The sequence below is a fragment of the Numida meleagris genome, chromosome Z (assembly GCF_002078875.1).
Source record: "Numida meleagris isolate 19003 breed g44 Domestic line chromosome Z, NumMel1.0, whole genome shotgun sequence".
NCBI classification, from domain to species: domain Eukaryota; kingdom Metazoa; phylum Chordata; class Aves; order Galliformes; family Numididae; genus Numida; species Numida meleagris.
Window position 1 is genome coordinate 2,342,314 of NC_034438.1, and position 26,200 is coordinate 2,368,513.

Sequence of the window (26,200 nt, forward strand, 5' to 3'; positions counted from 1 at the left end):
CTGTGGGCTTCTAGCTCCTAAGTATAGCCAAACACAAGAGTTTGAAGGCAATTCGTTTTGAGTTTGGGTTGAATGGGCAGAGAAGAACACTGCACCATAAAATGTGACCTGACACATGGCTTTTAGTATAACGTGCATTGTTTTCACCAATTTCCTCCTGAACTGAGTTCCAAAACCTGAACCTGATCATAGCATCAAGTTACCATGTATGGTGGAAAACAGTGAGGTAAGGCACAGTGCCCATGAGCCCTCCCGGGGAAAACCTGGGAGGAAAGGTGAGATGTGGATGTGAATTCAAGCTGTTGAGGTAATAACTGGGGCGAGGCTGGCTGCTCACTCTGATGTGCTGCACCCAGAAGCAATGTTCTTTGACAGCCTTGACCTGATCGTCCTAGGGTTGTCTTCACTGCAGTTAATCTGAAGGTGAGTCATAGGCAGAGGCACAGGTATTTTAAGGGCGTTGTAGATGCTTTTTACCTGACAGGAGCACTGCAAACACATTGTAGTTCATGACCTGCATGGAGGTGGCCTTTACTTGTGTTACAAAACCGTAGAACCACATCATCATATTATCGTAGCATCATATCATGGCTTGGATTGCAAGAGTTCTTAAAGTCCATCCAGTTCCAACCCTCCTGCCATGGGCAGGGTTGCCACCCATGAGATCAGGTTTCCTAGGCCTCCATCCAACCAAGACCAGCTCTTTCCTAGCTGGTACAGGAATAAGGTGAGATGAAGGCAGTGACTTCATTTGCCTTAATGGAATGACCCGTCCCAGAAGAAGGAATCATTTTTGTTATCTATAGCAGAGGTTTCCTAGATGGCAAGATGAAGATGGGACTGGGTTGCTGCTTTATTCAGTTATTCTTCTACAGTTCAGTTTGCTGAGAGGTTCTGATATTTTGGTTGGTGCAGACAACATAGTTAAATAGAACATAGTGGTAAAATGTTACTGCCTGTCTGTTTATTCTTTGCCTTCACCTCAGGAAATATTTCTGGCAGCAAATGGAACATACAGTGGCAACAAACAGCAAATGGTTTTCAGCATTTCTCCAGCGTGCTTCCTTGCCTTCAGAAGATGACACTTACTCATACCTGTATTGGTGGGTGTCCAAGGCTGGTGATTTCTCTTTCTGTGCTGTTCATTCTGGGATCTGCCAGGTGGGAAGGTCCCAGCGATGGAGTGCCAGGAAGTGGCATGTGAGCTGTAGCATATATAAGAATTTACTCTTTCTTCTTTTCATCTGGGAACCAGAGAAGTGTTCCCAAATGCCTGTGCTAACACTTTTGGGACATAGTAACCTTTACTTAATTGCTCAATTGCCATAACCTTGCGTGGTGCTTTAGACACCAAGTGAGATAAGGTCCCTGCCCAGGGGAGCTCACACTCATTTAGCATGATGCATTATGGCATTGACTCCTGGGATTAAGATCAGAGGCTGATAACGGGGGAACTGTTTTGAGGAGTGCATTGTTCTCATCAGTTCTCACCACACGTGGGGTTGAAGCAAACAATAGATCAATTTGCATCGCTTCATACACCATGCTCACAAGCAGCTGTACAAGTGGATGTTGACTCACCAGTAGGACCTTGCTGGAAGCTCAGTGTTCCTGTCGAGGCAAGATTAGAAACGGAGGTTGCACGAGGGGAGGAAACCTGCTCAACACAGGACGTGACAGTGGAGAAGCTGAGAAACCACTGTTGGAAAGCAAGATAAAAATGAGAGTCAGCTCGGGGCTGGGCCCAAGATGGGGTGGCCCTTCCACTTTCCATAAAGGCAGTTCTCTCTTCTCTGATCCTGAACCCTCTTTCTGTTGCTTGAATTTAGGCCATGGTCCTTCCTCGCCTTAAAGTGATTGCCTTAAAGCACAACAGCATGGAGCAAGGGCATGAGAGAGATGAAATTTCGTCACGCTATAAAGTAAATAGAATACTGGTATTAGGAAGCTGGAGATTGGGTACAGCAGGTGAGGAGGACAAAATGCTGATTAGGAGTGGATGTGATGAATGGAATGAGGAGTTCTGGCATGTGAGGCAGGCAGGTTTGGCACAGATTCCTGCTTCATGTGACAGCCACAGAGACCTGTCCTAAGTCAACCAGAGAGGATCTGCAGTCCCTGAAGGCTGAAGGTAAACTCCTCCTTAGGTTCCCACAATCCATTGGAGGAGATAGGAACTTATCCTTGTATGTTTGAAGATTACTGTGTCTCTTCCTAGCTTGTTTTAAGTGAAAAATACATGGCCTTGCAATAGCCCATATTGTACTCTCCAACAGTAAGATGGCAAAGGAAGATTTTCATTTCGCTGGGGACCTGGGTGATTAAGGCTGTCCACAGATGTGCTTTGAAGGAGTAAACTGGATGTGACTGTCACACAGGGGGGCTTTGATCTAGCCCACACTGGTGAAACAGAGCCACATTCTTCCAGGCAAAAGACATTACCTACTCTGTAACAGATAACTGCAGTGCGGAAAGGTTAGCCCCTGGCTTAGAATGGAGGGGAAGAACAGTCATATGCCTTCTCTGAGGGGCCATTACTCATTCACCTGTCGGGCTTCATTATATTGAATAACGAGGCCTTTGGCCCTACTTCTGTTTGAGTGTGTAAGTGATTCTCAGTTACCATTTGAATGCTTTTGGATGGGTTCCCAGAAGAATTTACATCCTGGAAGGCTTTGTGACATGCGTGAAAGCATCTGTCTTCTCCAGCATTGGTGCAGTTTCTTCTCACATCATCAGGAGAAATTTGGCAAAGTGTTTTTGAAAAGCACGTGTCTGAAGGCAGAGACGTTTGGGTGCACTTTGTCCATTGCTTGCTTCATGTAAAAACACGGGTTTCTGCAAGCCTTACAAATAGCCATCATTCTTTGAAAGGACAATGGAACAAATGAGCTTGCAGAACTTGCCAGTGTGATTATCAGTTACAGGCAAATGGCTCCCTCTGACCTCCTTAGCTTTATTACGCAAATCTACAGCACACGAGTTAGCGGCCTCCTCTGGGAGCAGATTGTTATAACGACAATGTGCCTCCTGCACGACGTTCTTGCTGACATTCCTCTTCTGATATTGTAGACTTCGAACCCCCTTGGCTTGCTATGTGCTTCTAGCTTGAAGGACAGATTGGATTTGCGTGATTGGTCTGTGTGAGTCTGGTGCATTCCTGCTTGTTTGCAGAACTGCCACCCTGGGAGGCAGCAGTGCTTACAGCTGCAGTTAGTTTTCAGCTATGCTGGACAGGAGGTGATGGGTCATTCCACAAAGATCCTAGCAGAGTTTGGGATGGAGCTATGAAGATTGCAACCCTTGTGCGTGATTCCTTCTCTAGCACCTGCTGCTCTCGACCCTTGCTTGTACTAGACAAAAGTTTGCTGAAGATGAGGCCACTTTGGCTTCCAGGAGGCATCAACCAAGGAAAAGGCTTTTTCTTTTTCAATTTTCATGCAGGAAAAATCTAAAACAATACAAATTTCCACATATGCCTATAAAAGAATAAATTTAAAAGCTTACAATAATCAGTGGAGTTGGTCTGGATGTCTAGTCTAACTCATTTCTCAAGCACATAGATGTAGCTTATTTCTATGTGTCCCAGCCCCCCCTTCCATCTCAGTCCATGTGCAAACATCTCAGGGTTAAGAACAGTTTCCCTTTTTTGCTCTGTTCCTGTTATTCTGCTGTTAATCAACTTCCAGTTCCCAACTACTATGGTTTGGTATGTCAGTGAGCATTTGCCCTTCTGAAGCTAATCAAGTTCTTCTCTCTTTGCATTGTATCAGCTTTCAGATTTGGCTTAATTAACAGCAAAAAAAAAGTATATATGTGTATACATGGCAAATTCATCCCAAAGATGTATCATTCTTGTTTAGCTAAATGTAATCTTGTCGACCTTATGTAAAATTCCTAGACTGTGCTGGATGGGCCAGGCTGCTTGCAGTGCTGCATGGATGCTCCTTTTCATGAATCCAATTTTGTCTTTTCCAGTGAAACTAATGTACTCAAACAGTATCTTCCATGCCATGTAAATGAAGAGTCACCAAACAATATGTAATGTGTCTGTATGAATATCTCTGTAATAGTTCTCTTGCTCTCCTAGCCCTCTTGTAGCTGGAAGGAGCAAGTCTCTGGTCACACATCTTTCGCCATTCAGAGATGAAATGTTGTTCTTTTGGGTGTTTCAGGAGAGAAGTGAATGGTATCTACTTTCTACTGAGCTACAGAGGGCAGCAAGGGTTGAGTGAATGCCAGAATGGGTCCTGCTCATGGACATACAGGTGGACGCTGCTGAACAGGGATGAGAAAAGCCCTGCAGTAAGCTCTGGGAGCAGAGCAGGGTTTTGCACACATATGTGCTGTTATTTTGGCAACATTGTGTCACAGCAACAAATTCCTTGTGTTCTGGGAAAAACTCGGGTTTATTACATGTAGAATGCTTACTAGCTGCTGGCAGTGCCTGGCACAAAAGTTGTGTACAGAGGTGCATCTTGTTGCTAATCCACCACTGCAGAACACTTGCAGTGTGGAATAACCTCATGGAGTTCAACAAGGCCAAGTGCAAGGTCCTGCATCTGGGTAGGGGCAGTCTCAAGCACAGATACAGGTTGGGCAGAGAATGGCTTGAGAGCAGCCCTGAGGAGATGAATTTGGGGGTGATGGTTGATGAGACATTCAACATGAACTGGCAATGTGCACTTGCAGCCCAGAAGGCCAACTATATCCTGGGTTGCATCAAGATAAGTGTGACCGGCAGGTCAAGGGAGGTGATTCTGCCCCTCTACTCTGCTTTTGTGAGACCTCACCTGGAGTGCTGCGTCCAGTTTTGGGGCCCTCAACACAAGAAGGACATGGAGCTGTTGGAGTGGGTCCAGAGAAGTGCCATGAAGGTGCTCAGAGGGCTGGTGCACCTCCCTGTGGGGATAGGCTCAGACAGCTGGGGCTCTTCAGCCTGGAGAAGAGAAAGCTCCAAGGAGACCTTATAGCAGCCTTCCAATACTTGAAGGGGGCCTACAGGAAAGATGGGGAGGAACTTTTTATAAGGGCAGGTAGCAACGGGACAGAAGGAAAATGGTTTTAAACTGGAAGAGGGTAGATTTAGACTAGATACCAGGAAGAAGTTGTTTACTGTGAGGGTGGTGAGACACTGGAACATGTTGTCCAGCAAGGTTGTGAATGTCCCCTCCCTGGAAGCATTCAAGGCCAGGCTGGATGGGGCTGTGAGCAACCTGGTCTAGAGGGAGGTGTCCCTGCCTATAGCAGGGGGCTGGAACTGGATGATCTTAAAGGTCCCTTCCAACCCAAACCATTCTATGATTCTGTGATTCTATGATTTTTCTCCCCAGGGAAAGAGAGTTTATACTTTGATTCACTGAAATCAATCAGAGACATCAGTCAAGCTGGGTCAACATTCTGGGTCTTCCTATGTTCTTTGTTATTTGAGCAGGGGAAAGCATGTGCACAGTTTCTTTGGATAGAAATATGCACAGAATTAGTACAGAATCAAAAGAACTATAATATAAATGCACACAGTGCTTAATCGTTCAATGGTGCACCTGTCCATTCCTAATCTGCTGCTTCTGTCTTTTGTCATTTCCAGTCTATAGGTACTCCTTCTTCCAAACGTCATTAAAATTAAAACTGTAAACCAAAGACAAAGACATAAAACATTTCAAAAAACTCAAGGATGCACATAGCAGTTGTGGAATATTAAATTGAATGAAGGTCGTCCGTGGTGGGTCCCTTTCATTGGAGTCATCAAACATTGTGCGGTACAAGATGTGCTCTTGTAGGAGCAGTTTCCCTCTTGTTTTGATGAGGAGAAATAGTGAAGTGATGAAGGGGTGAAAGTTTTAGTAATGTAAAGAAGATGTCCCAAAAGATGATCAGAAAGCAAAGATGTTGTGTTCAGAGGGAAGAAAAGCCATAAGAGGTGAAACAGGGAAGGAAAAGGAAAAAGGTTGTATATATTTGGAAAGAGAGACGGTAGCAAGAGCAGAAAGTGGAACTGAATGCAAAATGTGTGAAAACAGCAGAAGTTAGGAGGAGATGGAGCTCATAGAAATGACAGGGATCAAAGGGAAGATGGTGTAGAACTGGGAATGTACAATTAAAATTGCATAGCATTTCCAGGTGCAGAAAATGTTCATATTTTCTTGCCCTCCAGATGACAGAAGCTCTCAAGAAAATCTTGGAAACATGATTACTCAAAACACAAATACTCAGATTTACACTTAATGGGTATTATTTTTATTGCTTATGTATTGCTCGTACCAAGTAGCTTTACTACTGTATTTATACACCACCTATTCCTTGTTTGGAAATAACTTTATTCCTCTTTGTAGCTGGCTACCAGTGGCTTGCCAGTACAAACCCATCCACCGTGCCATTGCTTGGGCAGTAAATTTTAGTGTCTAAACTAGTGTTTTAGAGGTGGAGAAAATAGTAAGAAGATGCTTCTCTTACCAAACTTTTGCAAAGCTAACATCTGGTTGCGACAAGATTTGGGTCAGGAGAGCCAGATGTCACACATGTTAGCTGTATTTATCATCGCAAGGAAAACTCATCAACCTGTTTTATCCATACAAAAAGATATTCAGCATCGGGACTTTTTAGGGACATGGTTAGTAGGCATGGTGGTGTTGGGTTCATGGTCGGACTTGGTAATCTTAGTGGTGTTTTCCAACCTTAATGTTTCTATGATTCTAGGACAGGTAATAAGATGACTGCTTTTTCATAGAGCAGCAATGAAGAGGTGTTAGATGTCCCTTTATTGCTAAAAGTCCCATTTGTGTTTTAATGTCTGCATGCAAAGAAACCAGTGTTGTATTTGTTCCCCTATGAACAATTAAGCCCCAACAGATGTCATATTTTATGTGTGTGCCATTCCATTTTTTAAGAGTAATAGAGAACTATGCCTTTTCACACTCCATTTTAATCTAATTGTAATCTTGAATTTAGGCTTTATCTGCCATTAGCCATCCAGAGCCATGAGTTACCTCATGAGGACCCAGAATATTCATGGATCTGCGTGTAAAGCAGATCTGTAACAGAAACTTGGTTGCCACTAATGGGGCAATGGCTTGTCCTGACCTTCTGTGGTCAACCGAGAGTGGTAAGCTGTCCCACTTTAGCTAGCTATTTCAGCACTGAAGCCCTTATTGCCCTGCCTTGAATCTCTGTCTTGCCATGGATTGTATGATGTGCTTGTGGCTACCAGACTCCAAATTCTGGCCTTTCACCAACTGTCCCTGAACTCGAGAGGGATGTACCTTGGCCTTAGTGGGACAGCACTGAGTGAGCATAGAACAGCAAGAGATGAGTGTAACCTGAGCACAGAGAATTCTAAAAAGTGAGGACAGGCAAGGCAAGTTGAAATGGGGGTTGATATACCTTCCACTGAGAACAAAATGTCCACTAACTCTGTGGTCACAGACACCAATATGTTGGATTTTTTTTGCAAAGTCATGCTCCCATCTTGATTTTTTTCAGGAGTAGGTCCTACAGCTTTGTGTGCAGACGTATGCAGGCACAGTGATAGGCAGGCTGTTTAATTTGTAGCTCACAGGTGTTCTGGACCATTTTCTCACTTTTCTCAAACCTTGGGATGTACCTGCTCTTCCCTGCTCCTTTTTCTAGATGTGCAATCGTCTTGACCTATGCATTTGGTTGCAGTGTGTAGGACATTTAATAGACATCACAGCATCTGCAGTACAAATGCAGATCATCACTTACAAGGTATAAAGTCCTCTGCTGTGATGGAGAGTGAATTCCAGGACAGATTGCAGTGACAGTGCAGGAGGGGACCAGAGAGGCTGTTTTTATTCTCATCAGTCTGTAAATTCCCTTTCTATTTCCTAGGAGCTGTATTCAAGTTTTGTTATATCTTTAAATATCCTGCTCTTCCTATGTCTCATAAGCAGCTAATATGGAAATGGAAGTTAGTGTGAGATTATTAGAATGGCCACTTTAACAGGGAAGAAAGCTCAGAGATTAAGGGAAGAGATTCCCATTTCCCTTCATTTAATTTGCTTTAGCAACCCATCATTGGGAGACCATCAAAAGATTTTCTACGGATCTGAAGTCTGTGCTATTGTGTTGTCTCATGCATTGCTATGTCTATGCATAGTCAGTGCAGTACGGTGCAGTGAATACAGCCTTTACTGGTCAGAAATGCTTAGTGCAGCAATGCAGTCTGGAGTGGCTGTTTTTTAATAGAGTATCATGTCCTCTCCCACCAAAACTATACACTACACTGTGTTTTATAGGTCCTTTGTGACTGAGGCACTGGGACAATTTGCAACAGCTGCTGGAAAATTCCACTTGCAAAAATTCCTTCCTTTCCTTCCCAGAGCATGATGCCAGGGGCACGCTTTTCCTGGTATTATTTTTTTAATTATGCTAACGAACAAATCTGGTCCTTAACCTCCCACTGATCTCAGCCTTATCCGATTAGACTGATGAGTGATCCCAGAATGTTTAATCTAAAGTGTGCGCGTGGGGTGTTGTACTTTGACAGCATTCCAAGCCCAGGTTTCCCATTTTCCCATCCATTTCCAATCTATGTATTATGGTGGTAAGCAAAAGAAAGGAAAGCAGAGGTATTCATAGAATGTGTTTGCATTTAAAGACCTAGATTTGCAATCACATGCACATGTGGTTTTATTTTACTGAAAAATATAATCTCATTACCCTCACTGGGCCTAAAGGGGGAAAAAATTTCTCCCATGTTGCAAGTGCAACCGAGCTGTTTCCCTACACAGTGCTTTTGTTTGATCGCAGGGCTGATTTCGTTGCTCACTTATAAGCCTTGGAATGTGTGGTGAGAAATTCTGATGGTGGTTGGATACCAAAACCACTCAGCGTTTTGGGCCAACCTTCAAGCTGCACTGCTCCTTGCTGTACTTTGAAATACCACTGTTGTGTGCAGGATTTCATCCGGTCTCAGGCTGGATCTCTTTGCCCCACTATCTGAGGCTCTCGCTGTAGAAAATGAAGCAACACGAGCACCTCAGTCACGTGTTTGCTTTTTCAGTCTCCCCTGCTGAGTGAAAAGCATGCACTGTTCTCACTGGCATCCTGCTTTGGTGATGCCCGTGGGTGATGTTCACAAGCAGCAGCCTAAAGAGTTGCTCGTATTGCCTCTTCCTTTGTATTTCTGCTCCTCTTTCTACCCCAAGTGAGTACTTCTGGAAAAGGGCAGGGCTTCAAATGAAAATTGCAAAGTTGTTTTAGTTTGTGCTGGAATGCTACAGGAATTTGGTCAGGAGGCTCAACCCCACGTGGACAATTTAACCTTCAGAGCTCATGTGCAAGAGAAACAAATATCCAGACACACTGGCTGGTTTAGGACTTGCTGAGGAGCTGTGAGAGATCCGTGCTACCAGCTGAGATGTGTTTGAGGTGTTTAGGGGGTCCTGGTGAGAAGGACTGGGGCTGTGCCAGGGTAATTGTCTTTGTGCCACTACCTGATCCTTTTACATTTACCGGTGCTCTTCAACATCTTTATCATTATCACACAAAGTGGGATCCAGTGCACCCTCAGCAAGTTTGCTGATGATACCAAGCTGAGTGGTGCAGCTGACACAACAGAAAGAAGGAACAGCACCCAGAGGGACCTGGGCATTCTGGAGAAGTGGGCCCCAATGAGGTTCAACAAGACCAAGAGCAGGGTATTGCATTGGTTTGGGGCAATCCCATATATGTGCACGGACTGGGAGAAGAGCTCACTGAGAGCAGCCCAGTAGAGAAGGACTTGGGGGTCCTGGTGGACAAAAAGCTGGACACGAGCCAGCAGTGTGCACTTGCAGCACAAAAGGCCAACAGCATCCTGGGCTACATCAGCTGAGGGGGTAAGGGAAGGCCCTGGCACTGCTGCTCAGAGCAGTGTGGATGCCCCATCCCTGGAGGTGTCCAAGGCCATGGATGGGGACCCAGGCAGCTTGACCTGGTAGGAGGCACCCAGGCCATGGCAGAGAGTTTGGACAGGATGGGCTTTAAGATCCCTTCCAAGCCAAGCTATTCTGTGATTTTATGATTCTATTATTCCAACTCCTTCTTAAACAATTTCCATTTCTAAGCATGGGATACTGCTTTGGTACATCTGCTCCTCTGAGAATATGCAGAGTGAAGATCTTGAAGCCATCAGAGTCCTTTCACTTTGAGAGTTATCCCCCTCTAATTCAAAATTTCCAGTAACGTGAACTGGTAATAAAAGAGGTCCGCCCAGCTGAAGGCATTATTTCCATAGCAAGACAAGGAGAAAGTAGCAGAGAGATGTTCATTTGTGTCTAACAATTCATAGCAGACATTGCAATACTTATACTCTGACAGAGGGGAAATATCTAAATATCTGCTTCCTTGTGGCTGGCATCATTCTCAGCAGGTGAGTTCTTCCTAGTTGTGGCCAAACTCCGCTTGAATTCTGTCCTTCATACTAAATGTCAAGATTCAAAAGATTAGGTAATTATCAGTACAAGCATTCTTTATACTGGTTATATTTCCTGTACAGCATGGTAAAAATCGAAACTAAGCAAAACTCACAGCAATGCCAAAGGTTTCAAGTTGCCCAGAGGAGCTGTGGGTGCCCCATCCCTGGAGGTGCGCTAGGTTGGGTTGGAGGGGACCCTGGGCAGTCTGATCTGGTGCGGGACAACCAGCCCACTGCAGGGGGAGGGGTGGAGGGCTGTAATGTCCCTTCCAACCCAAGCCATTCTGAGATACCATGATTCTATGATTTGATAAAGGAGACTACATCGTTGCATGACCCCAGGTTTAGACACTTAAAATTCTGGTTTCGGTCCTGACTCTGCAATCCATTCTTGGGCTTGATCTTAAGGTCACTTGGGCTGAATGTTTCCTCCTCCCAGTTCAGCATCTCCAAGGCTGTAACATCTTCACTGCTACATTTGGGAACTCCGCTGGCAAGAAGCTGCTGCCCAGCGTCCTGAGATGGCTAGTCTGAAATTTTAATTCACGTTTTCCCTCCCCAGACCTTTCATAGCAAATCAGGTGCAAGTCTGCTGAGTAGGGGTGAGCGGCTGCAGCCTTGCTGGTGGGCAGCTGAACTCAGGCAGAGAATTCTGGGGGGCAGGAGGCATGGGAACGTCCAAAGGTGGAGACTAGGAGAACTGTTTCATGTGGGACTAGAAGGTTTGGAGAGATTTATGACCATTAGACACCGAAGTGATGAGGGCGGTGTAGGAGATGACAGTGAGACTGCTAATTTGAGTGAGACTTTGGGATGAAATCTGTTTCCCAAGGAGACGTCCTTATTTCGAACTGGCTTATTTTTATAAATGTTTAATGCAATGAGATTTCTTTGCTGGCACTGGGAGGGAAGTAATTGAGGAAAAAGCCCCAAAACTCCAGCCTAACATGAATACGTCTTACGATTCAGATATCTCCTTTGTTGTACATGTCAAAAACAAGAATGCAAATAGTGCACTTGAAAAATTTGTGAACTTTGAATAGCATTTATTTGCTGTTAAGAAAAAAAAACCAGCAGACAGAACTGTTCCGATAATGACATAAATTTGATTTTTTTGGCAAAGACTGCTATAAATGATAATGGCAAAAGCACGATATACATATTCTGACTGTTACACATTACCAAATAACTTACTTTGCACGGGGTAACGGGGAAACTGAATTCTCTGGGTAGAGCAGAATGAAGAATTAATTCTGAGTGATGTGCAAAGTCGTTCTAATGGCTGAGACATGGCCTTCATCTTTTGTTGTTTTTCTGTTCTGTGCCTATGGTTTCTTTACAGTACTGCTGAAATGGCTCTGTTGCTCAGCAACAGCAAGCTGAAATAGCACCAGTCAGAGAAAATCTGCTGATTTACACTGGTCATAAAGTGTGTCTTCTTACCGGAGTGCAGATTTTGACAGAAGAGTGAAAGCCAGCCCTTGCCTTTGGCCTCTAGTATTTACAGTACTAGCTGGGGAGATGTCAGTCCAGACGTGGAAAGCTAGCCTTCACCCTTAGTGTTTGACAGATGGAGTGGTGCAACCTCTGGGCAGAACAGGACCCACTCTGACCCCCATCTGGAGAGTCAGTGGCTTCCCTAGCAGAGAGTTCAGATCTGGGCTCAAGGTTTTCAGCCCCGGCTGTCGGTTTGCAGACACAACACCGTGCCTTTGGGCTGGTCTTAGACAGTTGCAGGCTTGGCTCTTCTGCATATTGAATGTTACTATCGCAGCCAAAGGCCGAAAGTGTCGTGAACAGAAGTCAGAATTTTCCTAAATATCTCCCCTCCTGCCCTGATTTCATAATTTTACTTCATTAGTTTTCTTAGCTATTTATGTAATTTAAGAGGGAGCCTCACTTAGGAATCATAGAATCACAGGGCCTGGAAGGGACCTCTGGAGATCATCAAGTCCAACTCCCCACACTAAAGCAGGTCCCCTGGAGTAGCTCGCACAGGAAAATGTCCAGGCTGGTTTTGAATATCTCCAGAGAAGGAGATAGCAGCTCTCTGGAAGAGCTTAGTGACAATAAATAGAAACTTATGCCAAACCCGAATAAATGAGCGTTTGTTTTAAAAAATAACTCCACAGAGTATTCTGTGGATATTTACCAATTAAAATACAGTAAATTACACATTTTACAAGTGATCTCTGGAGCGTCAGTCATATAGAAAAGCTGTCAAATACACGAAAATGCAAGGGTTCATTGGAAAATGCTGCCGACAGTTCATCCCAAATATTTTTCACTTGGGTCTTTTTGGTGTTCATAAAAAGGCACTTTTTTTTTTTTTTTCCCAGGCTCAAAAATCAGCAGTAATATGAATTGTAAGCTACTTCTTTTTAACTCTGGCTCAAGAGGAACAGGGGTGAGATGATGATCAGTGGTTGGCAACCCTGCCTGTGGCAGGGGGGTTGGATCCAGATGAACTTTAAGGTCCCTTCCAACCCAAGCCATTCTTTGATTCTATGATTAAAGTGTGTAGGCCGATGAGAACTGAATGACCTGAGCATGGAGGAAAATATTTGGTATCATTGCTACCAATTACTGTCACAGATCTATGTTCAGCACTAGCTGTGCATCTCTTGGAGGTCTGATAAACCATCCCATTATGAAAGATCTAGTGTGCTGGTAGACGTCATTATGTTGGGTAACACCCATTGCCTTTTATCAAGGCCATTCATCAAGATGAGGTAAAGCTGGATGATCTTAGACACAAATACTCTCCAAAGTGCCTTGCATGCCATCATTAATTGAAGTTGATTACATCAACTCAGAGGCTGAGAAAATCAGCTCAAGCTAGTTGTGCTTGTGGTTGGGCTGAACAGAGCCATTTCATTTTTCATAGGGAAGGGGCAGCAGTAGCTTTGCTGCTATCCCCTCCTTTGCTAACCCATGACCAAGTATGAGTATTACGTGGAATCCGGTTATAAACATAAAATCATTATACTTATTTTTATAGAAAAAAACATTCTTTTTACTGGCATCTACTTTCTTGGCCTTGAATTTACAAGCTTTTCTGTGCAACACAGTAGGACTGAAACAGTTTTTCCATGAACTGTTTTAATCTAGTGCAAACAATAACATCCAAAAGCTGGGGCTTATAGGCAACCCCCTCTTTCCCATTATTGTGACTTTTACCACAAGATTTGCAAGTATTAGCAATGCTGCTTGCAATTCATCTGTGTCCATCTCGTGTGTGATGATTGTTAATTCACATCTTTCTCCACTAGGCTTGAGAGATCCCCCAGGAAGATTTCTTCATCACCTATTTCCTACTTAGCAAAGTGCTCTTTGTTCCAGTTCTCTGCTACTATGAAGCTCTCTAAGGTGCATCCTATTGCTGTGGTAGCCTTTAAATAGCACTCCTAATAAAGAGCTGAGATATGCTCTGCTCTTTATGTCTTTACATCTGATTACAGTGACTCAGATTTCACAAATAGAATTTTCTTTGCCACTTCTAAGTCATTTTCCCACTTTTTAAAGCTCAAGTGTCTTTTCAAGCATATGTGCTTTTGAGTCGTGACAGGTTGGTCTTGGGAAAGGTCCTTCCAACACAGCATGATTCTATCTAATCAGGGTAGAACAGAAAATTGTGGTGGAAAAAGTCTCTCCACTCAAAGATATCAGGGTTTTTGGTATTTTTACTTTATAGCACATAAATATCTTTCCTTTTTTTTTTTTTTTTTTTTTTTTTTAGGGGGGAACCTTGTGCTCTTGCCTTACAATCTGTAAAGTATCTCTCTTCTTGGGTCTTTATACGTCACAGCAAGACATATGATGTTTCTTCATCCTCAGATAATATGCTCGATTGGCTTCTGGATAGGTGACTTTGGAGAGTGGGAGCTTGTAGATGGCAGAGTGGTTTGTTGTCATTAACAGAAAGGTCAGTGCAGACAAACAGAAAGACCAGGTTCCTGGTGGCACCCCGAACTGTGAAGAAAAACACAAGACAAGTATTTACTGTCTGTTTGTCTTACATTTGGCCTCCCTGTCACGGAAAAAAAAACTAAGAGCCGAGAAGCTTGGAATAAGTTTTCTCAAGGAAATCTTGGCTTTCTATGGAATATCTCCCTGGGGACGTAGACTTTCTGCATGAGATCTCGGTGTTGCTCATTGGCCTATAGTATAGTAGCTCTGGTGAGAAGAATGATTTCTCTGTGCATCTGCAGGGATTTTGGATGGACTTGAGATAGGAGTGGATACAGAAACATTCATTTACCTTAAACCTGTGCTGTTGCACTGACTGCCCTTTTTATACTTGGTCAAAGGAACTAAACTGAATTTAAGGTTTTTTTTCACATGTGGATGGACCTTTTCTCAACTACTTCAGGCAGAAAGTATGGCCTGTGGAAGTTCATGCAAGCTTCTAAGATGAAAAGTGGTAAATTTCAGCGGGAACACCATCCCCTTGGCAGCCCACGGTTCCTCACTCAGATCTGTTCTGCCTTTGGCTGAATTGCTCTTTGAATCTCGATGTTTTCCCTCACAAGTCAGGAAAATATAGTGTGTGTTCAAATCTGTTTTTGGAAACAAGACCTTAGCAGATAAACTTCTTACCACAGCCAACATGTTCGTCACTGTTGCTCCCAGATAGGCACTGAAGAGTGCTGTGAAAAAGAAAGATAATTTCTGGTGAGTTTGGGTGCTCATAGCATGGAGGAGACCAGCAGGGAGAAACATCTCTCACACTGCCTTCGGTAGCTCAACCAATGCTTATGAAAATGCCTGGGCAGCCCTCTCTTAAAAATCTTTCCAGCGTGCCCTCCAACCTCAGAAGCCTGTGGAAAGGGCAAAACAAAAAAAGAGATGGAGTGATAAAAAGTGTGAATATGGAAGTAGAGGCTTTTGAAACATGCACTGACACGGAAGGTAAGTAGGTTGATGGATGGAGTTAAATGGGAAAATAACCCTTCCATTTCTCCTGCCTCTAGGGCTAGAAGGTGGGTCAATGAGATACAAAGCTAAATCTTTTTTATATGCACACTGAATGAGCAATAGTTTAACTCCCGGCTCACTGTGATATTGAAATTTCATATTGAATTGCCTTATAAATAATTCTTCAATCATTCTGTGTTGCTTAGCTCATGCCTCTGGTATCCATTTCAGTAGATTGGGAAAACTATGCTGTCTAATTCCAGGTGCAGACTGATCCTGAGCTCCAGTTTTCTTAATGTACTCAATCAGTCTCAAAATGAAGCATCTGATTTCAAAGATGTTAGTTAATCTACTGATCGCTTCTTTTGTTTTGAACACAACTCTTGGCTGCAAGTCAACACACTGCTTTTATCTTGTCAGGGTGCGTTTGAGTAATAGTTCTAATATCCACCTCCACCATCTGTTAGTCTAGCCAAGTCTGTCTGTCCAGAAGTGGCTATCTGGCTTCAGCCCACCTCCAGCACCAGTACATCTTATCTTGTTTCAAAAGGAAGTACGGTACTAATGAAATTCCATAGGGTACGTACCACAGGCAATTGCCAGCAGATGTGTCTGCCAGGTGAATGCATAGAACATGCCTCCAATGGCAATGCACGAGAGGGAGCTGTTGTAGCTCCACAAGCCGGAGTAGATCGTACTAAAAGGTGTTGCTAAGCTCAGTGCTGTAAAACAAGTCAAAAATATGTCATTCCTTGGCCAAACAGCTGAGAAATGGCCCAAACTGGGAGTCCAGCCTGCGTGTCTGTGCTGAATTCCTGTTTGTTGCCATGTTGTCACAGTCCAAGACTAAAGACACTTCAGATTAATGTGATCACTGTGGACTTCCCCTGGTGCTGCTGAGCTGAATTTGGCCTTACGGTTGCAGCAGAAGATATATTAGTGAGCGAGCATACATTTAAACTCTCAACGAGTCCCTAAGGCCCACACATTCAGACTTATGGCAATGACTTTTATTAAGCTGCTCCTAAAAACATCCAAATATATAAGGAAATGAAGTATTTCAGGACAGAAAGCCATTTCAGCCAAAAATGCATTACTTTCTTCCGATGATTGCCACCATTGTAAAATGGGGTAAGAGAATGTGGGAGTCAATCAAAAGAATTCTTAAAACCAAAGAGCTCTTTTTTTCCCCAGCAATCTTTCTCCAATGGAAAACACATTTGTGACTATAAATGTTCCAGCCACTCCGCTTCCTCTTTTGTTCTCTCTGCTTCTTTGTACATCTGTGACGCAAATCAAGTCCTTACCTGCCAACATCCCCACCGCTGATCCAATTGCTGCATGCAGACAGATGAGTGGGGATGAGATAAATAAAGCAAGCAGGAAAATTCCCCCAGTCCAGGGATTATCACAGCCATAAACCTGACCCACCCCAACCGGAATGGATTGCAGCAGCTGTGTGAATGAAAAAGAAAAAAAAAGACAATTTTTCATCCTCTTTGTTGCTTTGCTTTAAAAAAAAAACAAACAAAAAACTACCCTACTTTAGATGGCTGCTTTCAACCTAGGTTGGCTGAATGGTAGAAGTTCTGTTTGTTTCAGGACGTCTTGTGAAAATGATGGCTTGGATGGGAAGAAAAAGATGGGCCACTCCTGGAGGAGTGGATGTGCCCCTGCTTTGGACAGGAGAGAAGAACCCAGCTTGGTTGCAGCTACAGTGATAGTTTAGAGAAAATTTCCCTCAAACTGCTCTGTTCCATTGATGTGGAATGGTTCATTTATAGTACCCATAAAACTATGTGTCATGGTAAAGGTTCTTTTGGAAATGCAACCTGTGTGGTTTGCTATTTAGTGCCAATTAACTTCCTTAATCACTCCCTGGGAGCCCTTTAAAATAGTCCACTGAGCCTTAGGGGAAAGTGCTTACTCTTCTGTCTGCTGTTTACTGTGCTATGCAGCAGAATAAAATGCTTCTTTGGAAAGGTCCCACTTGAATATTAACAAAAAAAGTTTGTAACAATTCAGTCTTAAAAATATCTGCTTTATCATTTCTTATCAGAAAGACTGTGTTTTGATGCATTTTTAAAAACACATAGAGTGGAAAACTTGAAATGGCTCACGAGTTAACTAAGCCTCAGCATCACCTCTGCTACAGGGTGGTGATCAGTATATGCACAGTAATGGATAATTTAATTGCAGAGAGTCTTTGAAGATTGTAGTATATACATTTAGATCCAACAGTAAACAAATGATACCATATCCCCCAAAATTATCTTCTCATTTTCGAGATATCAGAAATATCAGTTCCTTACGTATTGGATAAGAGCTATTTTGTAAATGCAATGTTGTATTTCCAGGCCATACTACAGTGACGTAAAGGAGGATAATATGGTTCCGTAATGCTTCTAATGGAGAAAGCTATTTAGGGCATTCTACCATTGGCATGTCAGCGTCTGTCCAGGTGATGTTTGGTGTTGTTGTTGCAGGATGAATGACGGTTGTAGGGAAGAAGAGGTTATGGGGTCCTGATGCAGCCAGATAGAGGGTCAAGGCCAAGTTGAAAGGCAAGGTGAGAACAGGCAGATCCCACTTACAGAAGACTGAACCTAAAGCGCTGGTGAAAACAGGGCTGAAAGAAGAACAAAACGGTCTCACTAGGAGATCAGCAAATTCCCTGCCCTCCACAGGTCACTTAGCAATGTATAGATTCCTGCTGTGCTATGCAATACGATACTAGGTGAATTTGGTGAACCTGAGGGAACTAGGGTCCTCTGGTCCTCCACCGGTGTGGAGTTATTCCCCAGATCAATACCTGTGCTTATTTATTTATTTATTTATTTATTTATTTATTTATTTATTTATTTATTTTTAAGTACCTGATGTGGATTCAATAGAGGGTACTAGGACCGGGTCTAAGTGACCTGGAAAGAAGGCTGTGTGCCTTTGCTCAACCTTATGGACTGGGGTCATCACAAGGCAGACATCAAAGGCATGCTTATTAAGGTGAATATAACACTACATAAACTTCAGGCAGGTGGATGATACGTGTGATCTAGCAATCTCCAACTAGATATCTGGGGACCAAAGACCAGCTTTCAAAATTTTCAGTATCCAAACACCTGGCAGATTATGGTGTCATATATGTTAGTAAAGTATTATTAGTTGTTTGCTTTCATAAGCATCAAACATCATGTCTTGAGATCACTGAGGAGCTTTTGTGCCTGGAGAGGTAAATTTTCATGACACTTTTATATGGTGGCTTAAATAGACGAAATGCTTGCAGTTGATGATGGCAGGGAATGTTTCTCTTGAGACAAGAATGAACTGATGCATCACAGCAACGTGGCTAACATTCAGGACATTGAATTACATAGGATCTGCCATCAATTTTCCTTTTACTCGTTTGGCTTATTTGTGATTATGGGAGTTCTTTATTTGTTTAAAAGTGCAAATCATTACCGAGATTTAGAAGCACACACACGACAGTCATGTTTCTTTTTCATTGTAGTCTGCATAGCAAATAAAAATACAATGGCTCAGCCTCAGTAAGGAAATTCTGGGACTGGAGTAAGAAGCAGAGGAGATGTCTCACTTACCATGTCACAGATACCAGTGCTACTGGCAGTAGAAGCCACCAGTGGTAGTCTCCCTTAGCAGAGAAGACTGCCATGAGCAATCCCACCAAGACCCCATTATAGCCATACAGGCCTGCTGCTATGGCCGATCTGAAGAGAAAAAAAAAACAACTGTTTTGAAATCTTTTCCCTGCAGGTGGTTTACCTGCAACATCCCTTCCTACTCCACATAGCCAAGACTCTGTGGTGCTGACCTGCCAAGGCTCATGTGCTGACCTTCAGTTTTCACACACTTGAGTCCTTTAAGTACCCCCTGCTCTTTCCATAGTTCTGTTCGGTGTCCTCATGGACCAGCTACAGCTGGTGCCGTTAGGAAGATCAGTCTGGCCCTAACAGTTATAGCTAAGGATAAATGCTCTTTTCATCCATGGTTCTTGTTTAACACGTATATAAGTGTCTAACACAATGTAACGCACATGTGATGGTCTTACCTGTCTTGACCCAGAATAAGTGCTGTCAAAGTCGAAACAACTGTTCCTAAACAACCTGTGAGTGTCCACCATGGGTTCTGCACCAGGAAGCCAGCGACTACGATGAGACCACTGAGGGGATTATTGACAAACATCACCTGGGATATCCCACGCAGCACCCAGTCAATAAACTGGATCATGATGGGCTTATCTGGAAGAGATCAAATTAAGTAATGAAAACAACTAAAAATGCACAGATGAGACTGATTTGGGATAGGTTATGTATTTTTAAACTCATAAACAGTTTTGGCAGCACAACTTGGCAGCATGACTGAAGCAATGAATCAACAAGACTCTAAAACCTGACTGAGAATTATTACGGTCTATACTGAAGTCTTGCAGCTGGAAAGCTGAGATGAACAGTGTGGTTGCCAGAGTCCCCTGTTAAAGAGGACCCTGGACCAGCTTCATATACACTGGCTAATTTATGATGCCTGTGCCTCAGATGGCAAATTGTATGTGTAGCCAATTGCTGATTTATTATGGGGACAAAAGACACTTACCTGTGTGTAATTTGGCTTCACAGTGGCATTAAGCTTGACAGAAACTACTCAGCTGGTAGGGGAGAGAATGTTCTGAAGAATGGCCAGGCACAGAATAACCATCCTAGGTTTTTTTCTGTGGGACTACATTCATTTTGTACATGGCATATTGGGAGGCAAATATCACCTCAGCCATCCTCAAGATTTAAGCAGCACGTGGCTCTCTGCAAAAAGATGCATTTTTTTCCCACAAAACAGAAATAAGTCAGGGCAGATATCATTTCTGTTCTGCTCCAGCTTGAATCCTGTTACTGAGAAGTTAGTTATTACTCTTTTAATATAATTCTTCTTTGGAGTCCCTCAATCAGTCATGGTGAAGTAGCTTTACCTTTCAGCCAGGCACCAAATTCCTTCATGTCTCCTGTGATGTACCCAACAGCTCTGCAGACTCTCTTCCCACCTTTACTCAGTTGACTTTGCCTTCTTGGCTTTCCTTCCCCCTTGGTTTCTATCTTGACGTCAGCGCTGTTTTCCATGGTGAGGTTTTGAGCCTTTGATAGAATTCAAGGAAAAACAAACAACATGCAATTCATTGCCACGGCTCTTACCGGTCCCTGCTCATTCTCTCTCCTACATATTATTGCTCACATGTTTTTTCTGGAGCTGAAAGAGGAAAACCCTTAGTCTGAACACCTGATTCCCAGGTTTCCATGAGCACATTATCTCTTCATGCTCTCTTGGGCTTCCAGACATTCATACAGCCATGGATTTGAACACCAGAAGGAATCCCTACATCAGTGTTATTTCACCTGATCTTAACACCCTGACCAGCTGTATCATGTTTTTTGGAGAAATCAAGCAGTTCTAACTTAAGGGTGACTTCAAGCAGAGCATTAACAGACACTGGCTTCGCACAAGTTCAAGTTCACCTCAAAACCCAACCTGGTAAGAGATTCTATCACGTTCAGGAAACTGCTTCAATTATTTCATTTCCTCTGCTGCTCGAACAGTTTGAATGTCCATCAGCCATAAGTAATAGGTATCTAACATTAGGTTTATGGGCTCCTATACAGTCCTCTGTTGTGGTCAGTTCAGACGTTCTCATGAGCATGGGCTTAGCTTGAGGGTTGTTCTTACATAAACACACAGTTTTCTGCTCCATTGAAATTTACTTTTAGCTGTTGTGTCTTCAGAACCCAGCACTGGTTTAAGAGATTAAAGGCCATATTGGCAGTGCTTGCTCTCCATTCTGCCTTATCATGGTGCTCTCCCATCTGCCCAGTGATGTTAGGTGGCCTGCACTGGCACTGTTCTTCAGCATAAGGTGAGACAGGTGACCATAGCCCGTATTAAGAAACCCTCTGGGAGTAACAAAAAGCCTCTTATGAAATTTAGTACAGACTACATTAAGCCCTAAATAAGATAGGGGAGGACTTTATGCCAAAGAGAGGTGCTTAGGCCTGCAGGAGTTGCTTGGAGCATCCACTCAGGGCTGGCAGATATGGGATGTCATATGGGAGACATGCCCTTTGGATTGGGAGAAGCTGCAATATGCTCTGACACCTCACACAGCTCTAGACAACTTCATTCAGGCACATGGCTCAGAGACTTGCATCTAACTGTAAACACTGCTTCTAAAAAACGTCTCATAGCTGATTTGTTGCTTGTTTTAAGGGCCAGTTCTCAATATGAACTCAGCAAGTTAAAAGCATCCAAACCTTTCCCTGGAGTGTACTCAGTTTCCTGAGGAGTAGAACTAATCGTTGGTCGTTGTCAAGACAAAGAAGACACAGGATGAGATGCACTGTTGAATAAATACAGAAACAGAGCTGCTTTGGTTCTCCCCAGTGAGTGCAAGAAGTAAAGAACTTTGGCTGCGGGTTAGTAGTCTATGTAAGATGATACATGCACTTCAGTATTGCATTTAGTGCTCAACTCACTTGCGACTTCAGTAAAACCCTTCTTGGCAGCTGGAGAAGAGAATCTGTATTTCAGAAATAGAGGTGCAAATAATTAAGCTAAAGCAGCCTCCTTCCTGGGCATTGCACTTGCAGATGGGTGGTGGATGTACATCCTGGCCAGTTCCTTGTTACTGGAGACATCGCACGAAGGAGTAAATATCTGCACAACTAATATGTAAAAATAAGCATTTTATGTCTTTGGGAAATTCCCAGCTAATTCAAGGATAAGATCAACATGAAACTGGCTGAAGGCAGGACCAGCATGTAGAAGAGTGTGGAATCTGCCTTTGGGTAGGACACAAAGACAAGGAGCTTAGCTTGAGGAGGGAGAAATGAAAAAGATGAGAGCATTGTTAGGGACTGCATCTCGGTGCTGGAGGGCTTTTTCCTGGCTCAGTTATAATTCATTACCTTGATTCATTAACCTTTGCTTTTACCATATTTTATTCTGAAATAATGGAATAAGTGAATTGGATGCACTTTCACTTAAGTCAAAATTTCCAGCCAAGATAAATGTTCTTCATTTGGTGAAAGTGCATTTACATTTTCAATTTAAAGAACCTTTCTCTTTAGGTAACTTAAGCTCTCCCTGTCACTAATTCGTAAAACCACGGGCTGTTGCTAGTGTACTTGCAAAGAGATGCTGTGTGTCCAGTGCTAGCATGCTTCCCTGCATGCTGAGTGAAGAGATGTTTGCAGTGCAGGAGTCTGGAGATGTTCTCCACCATGGGTAGTAATGTGCACAAGAAGTGCCAGAGACGCTCTCTGGTCCACTTGAACAGTGGAGAAGAAAACGAGTTGTGCTGGAGGCCCTAATTCATCAAAGCACACACTTGTTACTTTACCACAGGAAGGCACTTCAGTGCACGCTTAAATTCCCAGAGAGGAAATGGGATTTCAGTGCTTGCTGAACCAGAGCCAGAATGAAAGGAAAGGGACTTCTGTGGTGAGTGTCTGAATGGAGCTTCATTTCTTTCTCATTTTTACCCTGCAGTACGTAATAATTGCATGCTCCAAGCCCATCTATATTTTAGATTGGATATAGAAGATTTACAATAAGAGCGGAGAGGCAGTGGCGCAGGTTGTCCAGAGATGTGGTGGATGACCTGATCCTGGAGACATTCAGGGTCAGGCTGAGCACCTGATGGAGCTGTGGGTGTCTCTGTTTGCTGCAGGGAGTTAGACTAGATGGCCTTCAAGGGTCCCTTCCAACTCAAACCATTCTATGATTCTGTGATCTCCAGTTGAAGGTATTTGGCAGCGATACGGGCTGTGCAGCTGGCACAAACTTTGTGTAAGGTAAAACTGCACAGTGCAAGACTAAGCTTGGAGAACTCATTTGCCCTGGGTTTTAATGGGCAGAAATGAAGACAACTCAATGAACTTGGCACGGCAAAAAAACCCAGATGAGCCACTTCCATTATCCTGGCCTGAATTTCACCTCTGATGAAGGCTATGTCAAAGCCTTGCATATCTGTTCTTCCAGAATATTTTAAATCAGAATGCTTTGGAGATGATCACGGGCACCTCTTTGTCAAATTCATGTCATTTTCTGCCTGTCAAGTGATGTCTCTCTCAGGAGTGGGCTACTGGAGGGACATCACATGGACATCAGTCCAACTTTTCTATTACTTAACATGCTACAGTGGAAGGATGTAATTATGAAACACCCCAGCATCTGCAGAGCAGCCTGGTGGTTAAGCTAGGCACACACTTTGGGGTCTTTGTGACACCACAGAGGTCCAGACCCGGTCCTGCGGCTGCCACCCTAAACCATGCCCCAGATGCTCCTGTGTAGTGGTTCACCTGCCACCGAGTGTGGTGACAGATATGTCTGCCCCCTGGAAACTCTCATTTGCCCAGAAACCCACAGCATGGAGGACTTATTGCACTCCTACCTCATCATCCCAAGAAAGTATGAAGCATCAATGAACCATGTGGAAACTGGCACCATCAGAGGTAGAAGCGAATTCGTGGGTCTCTTCTAACAGCCCTGTATGCTCATCCTAAAGGTCTGTGAGCACATTTCCCTGTTATATGGAGTAGGTAATAGCAGCTCTTTAAGAAAGGATAGAGGACAAATGGTATCTCATCCCAGAATAATGGAGATGTTCAGAGAGTTTTAGGACAGAGATGTCTGAATTTTAATTTAAGATGAAAAGTGTCCCTGCTGATGGGGTTGGTGAGAAGCCTGGTCTGCTGCAGGCCTTTTGAAGAGCTGCCATTAAGTTGAGTTAACTCGCCATTTTCAGTCAAAGCACTCTTAGTGCACAAAGAGGGAAAATGGAAATAATTCTGAAAGGACTATTCTACAGGAACAGAGTACTTGGTTTGTCAAGGGGGGAGGATTTTTTTTTGTTACTGCTTTTATTTTAATTCCTTAATTCCATTATTCTGTGGTGTGTAAATCCCGGTGCTGGTGTGTAACAGCAAGTCCTGATTTGTGCTCTGCTGTCAGAGTAACTATCTAAAGCTTTTCTCCCATCGTGTATTGTGTCAGGAGAGAGTTGCCTTTGGGGCACTGCTGCCTTCCTGCAGTGATTCCAGATTTTTGCTGCCTCCCCTTGCCTAGAGGTCTTTGTGCTGCCGGGTACAGATCTCACTGACGTCCTCACTAAGGATGTATATGGAAGTAAGAGTGAGAGTTTTGCAGCTAAAAGTTATCTAAGTACTTTTGTATCAGTTGTTAAACGAACCCCTGAGAGCCAAAAAATGAGACGTTTCTCTTGCATGAAAGTGAAACCATCACAGAGGCAGGAAGCCAATCTATTGGTTTTTTTAATAATCTCTTCAGAGTTAATAAATGTCCTGCAGCAAAGCGCTGGTGTTACACAACCTCATGTCTCCCTAAATCAATTCCTCTTCCACTTGTGTACATTTCGACCACACCATGCCATACCTATGGCATCTCAGCAATGCCTCATTAAAGCTGCAGCTTAGCAGGCTCTGTGCTGCTTGCACTCCTACAACATCTGGCCTGCAAAAAGACATTTATTCATTTCCTGAAATTAAGGCAAGCCCTGGCACACAGTCATTATGCCTTATACATGGTAATAACAGTGCTGTGCGTGCAGCTGGGAAAGGAACAGGGCTTTTATGTGGCTAATTGTTTAACTACTCATAGTTATTTCCAATTTGGTGTCTGTGTTGCTAGGTGTTGGGTTTTATCTCTGAAAATGCAGCAAAGTTCTCTAGCACTTTCTCTTCTTTCTCAAATTTTCCCTTTCCCTGATAAAATTTCTCTACAAAATCAAGGGGTTTTAAACTACTGCATGGTATTTGTTTGTCCAAGGAATCGCTGCCACACAATTACAGCCATTGTATCTTGCATTCTCCACATTGTTGCTGTGAAGTGTGCGGGCAGCCAGCTCTGTGTGCAGCAAGTTTTTAGAGGAATTCCTGCATCCAAGCACAATAGGAGGAAAGGGCCAGGTCCTCAGCAACCTAGATTCTTACGTGAACTCTATAATGTTAACGGGGGTTTAGTAAAGCTGGTAAGTGTTGTGTTATATATATGAACACCTGCGTGCATGAGCATACTCCCTAAAACAGAGAGATTATAATGCACTTGACCCCAACTGAAAAAAAGTAGTTCAGGCTTTCCCTCAGAACATACATTTCAAAGCATGAGTTCAAAAGGAAGCTCATCCCTCAGATTCAAATACTCATTAAGCCCATTCCCAATTCAATTTTCAGAGATCTGTCTCTCTGGGACAGAGAAATCCAGAGATGCTATCGCATTAACCACATATTATTACTATCTGGGCATTTTTCATTTTGCAGAAGAGAAAGGCAGTAAAAGGAGATGTTACAGAGTTCCAGTTTTTTTTTTTTTTTTTTTCCTCCCTCAAATGTTCAGCCAACTGTGCTAAGAAGTACTAATAAATCCTCAGCCTGCTAGAAAATTGTCAATAATTGAAATTCCTGTGGCATTCTGTAACCTCCGTGTCTCTCTTGAGCCTTAGCTGCTCTCATGCAGGAGGACTTTTTAAAAGCTCTTTGTTTTGTGTTTTGGGGAGAAAGACCTAGGTAAGTTGGTCAATGAGCCAGTAGCAGGGTGCACCTTTTTGGCTGTGCATGAAAAGGAAGGAACGACATGCTCTTACCTTTTGGATGAACTCAGGGACAGCTGTTGCTTTGCTGGCTATTATGGACAGCAGGGCTAAGAGTGGGAAAAAGAGAATGCCCCACCAGTTTATATAGGCTAGCATGGCTCCTGTTCTGATATTACCAATTAGTTGCTTTCTCCTCCCACTTCGTGAGCTCCAAACAAATGTCAAGAAGGTTCCCTCTTGAATTCTCCACCTTTCCTCTTGTT

The 26,200-nt window shown here is 43.4% G+C and overlaps 1 protein-coding gene across 1 annotated transcript; it reads right to left on the reverse strand.

Annotated features, from left to right (window-relative positions):
• On the reverse strand, positions 12,725–26,145 carry LOC110389671 (urea transporter 2-like). Its single transcript, XM_021380497.1, has 9 exons — positions 25,989–26,145; positions 20,310–20,472; positions 19,401–19,590; positions 18,931–19,059; positions 17,771–17,963; positions 16,642–16,789; positions 15,922–16,056; positions 15,017–15,066; positions 12,725–14,389 (listed from the first exon to the last, which is right to left on the reverse strand). The coding sequence occupies exons 1-9, from the start codon at positions 26,091–26,093 to the stop codon at positions 14,213–14,215; spliced, it is 1,290 nt and encodes a 429-aa protein (XP_021236172.1). The 5' UTR covers positions 26,094–26,145; the 3' UTR covers positions 12,725–14,212.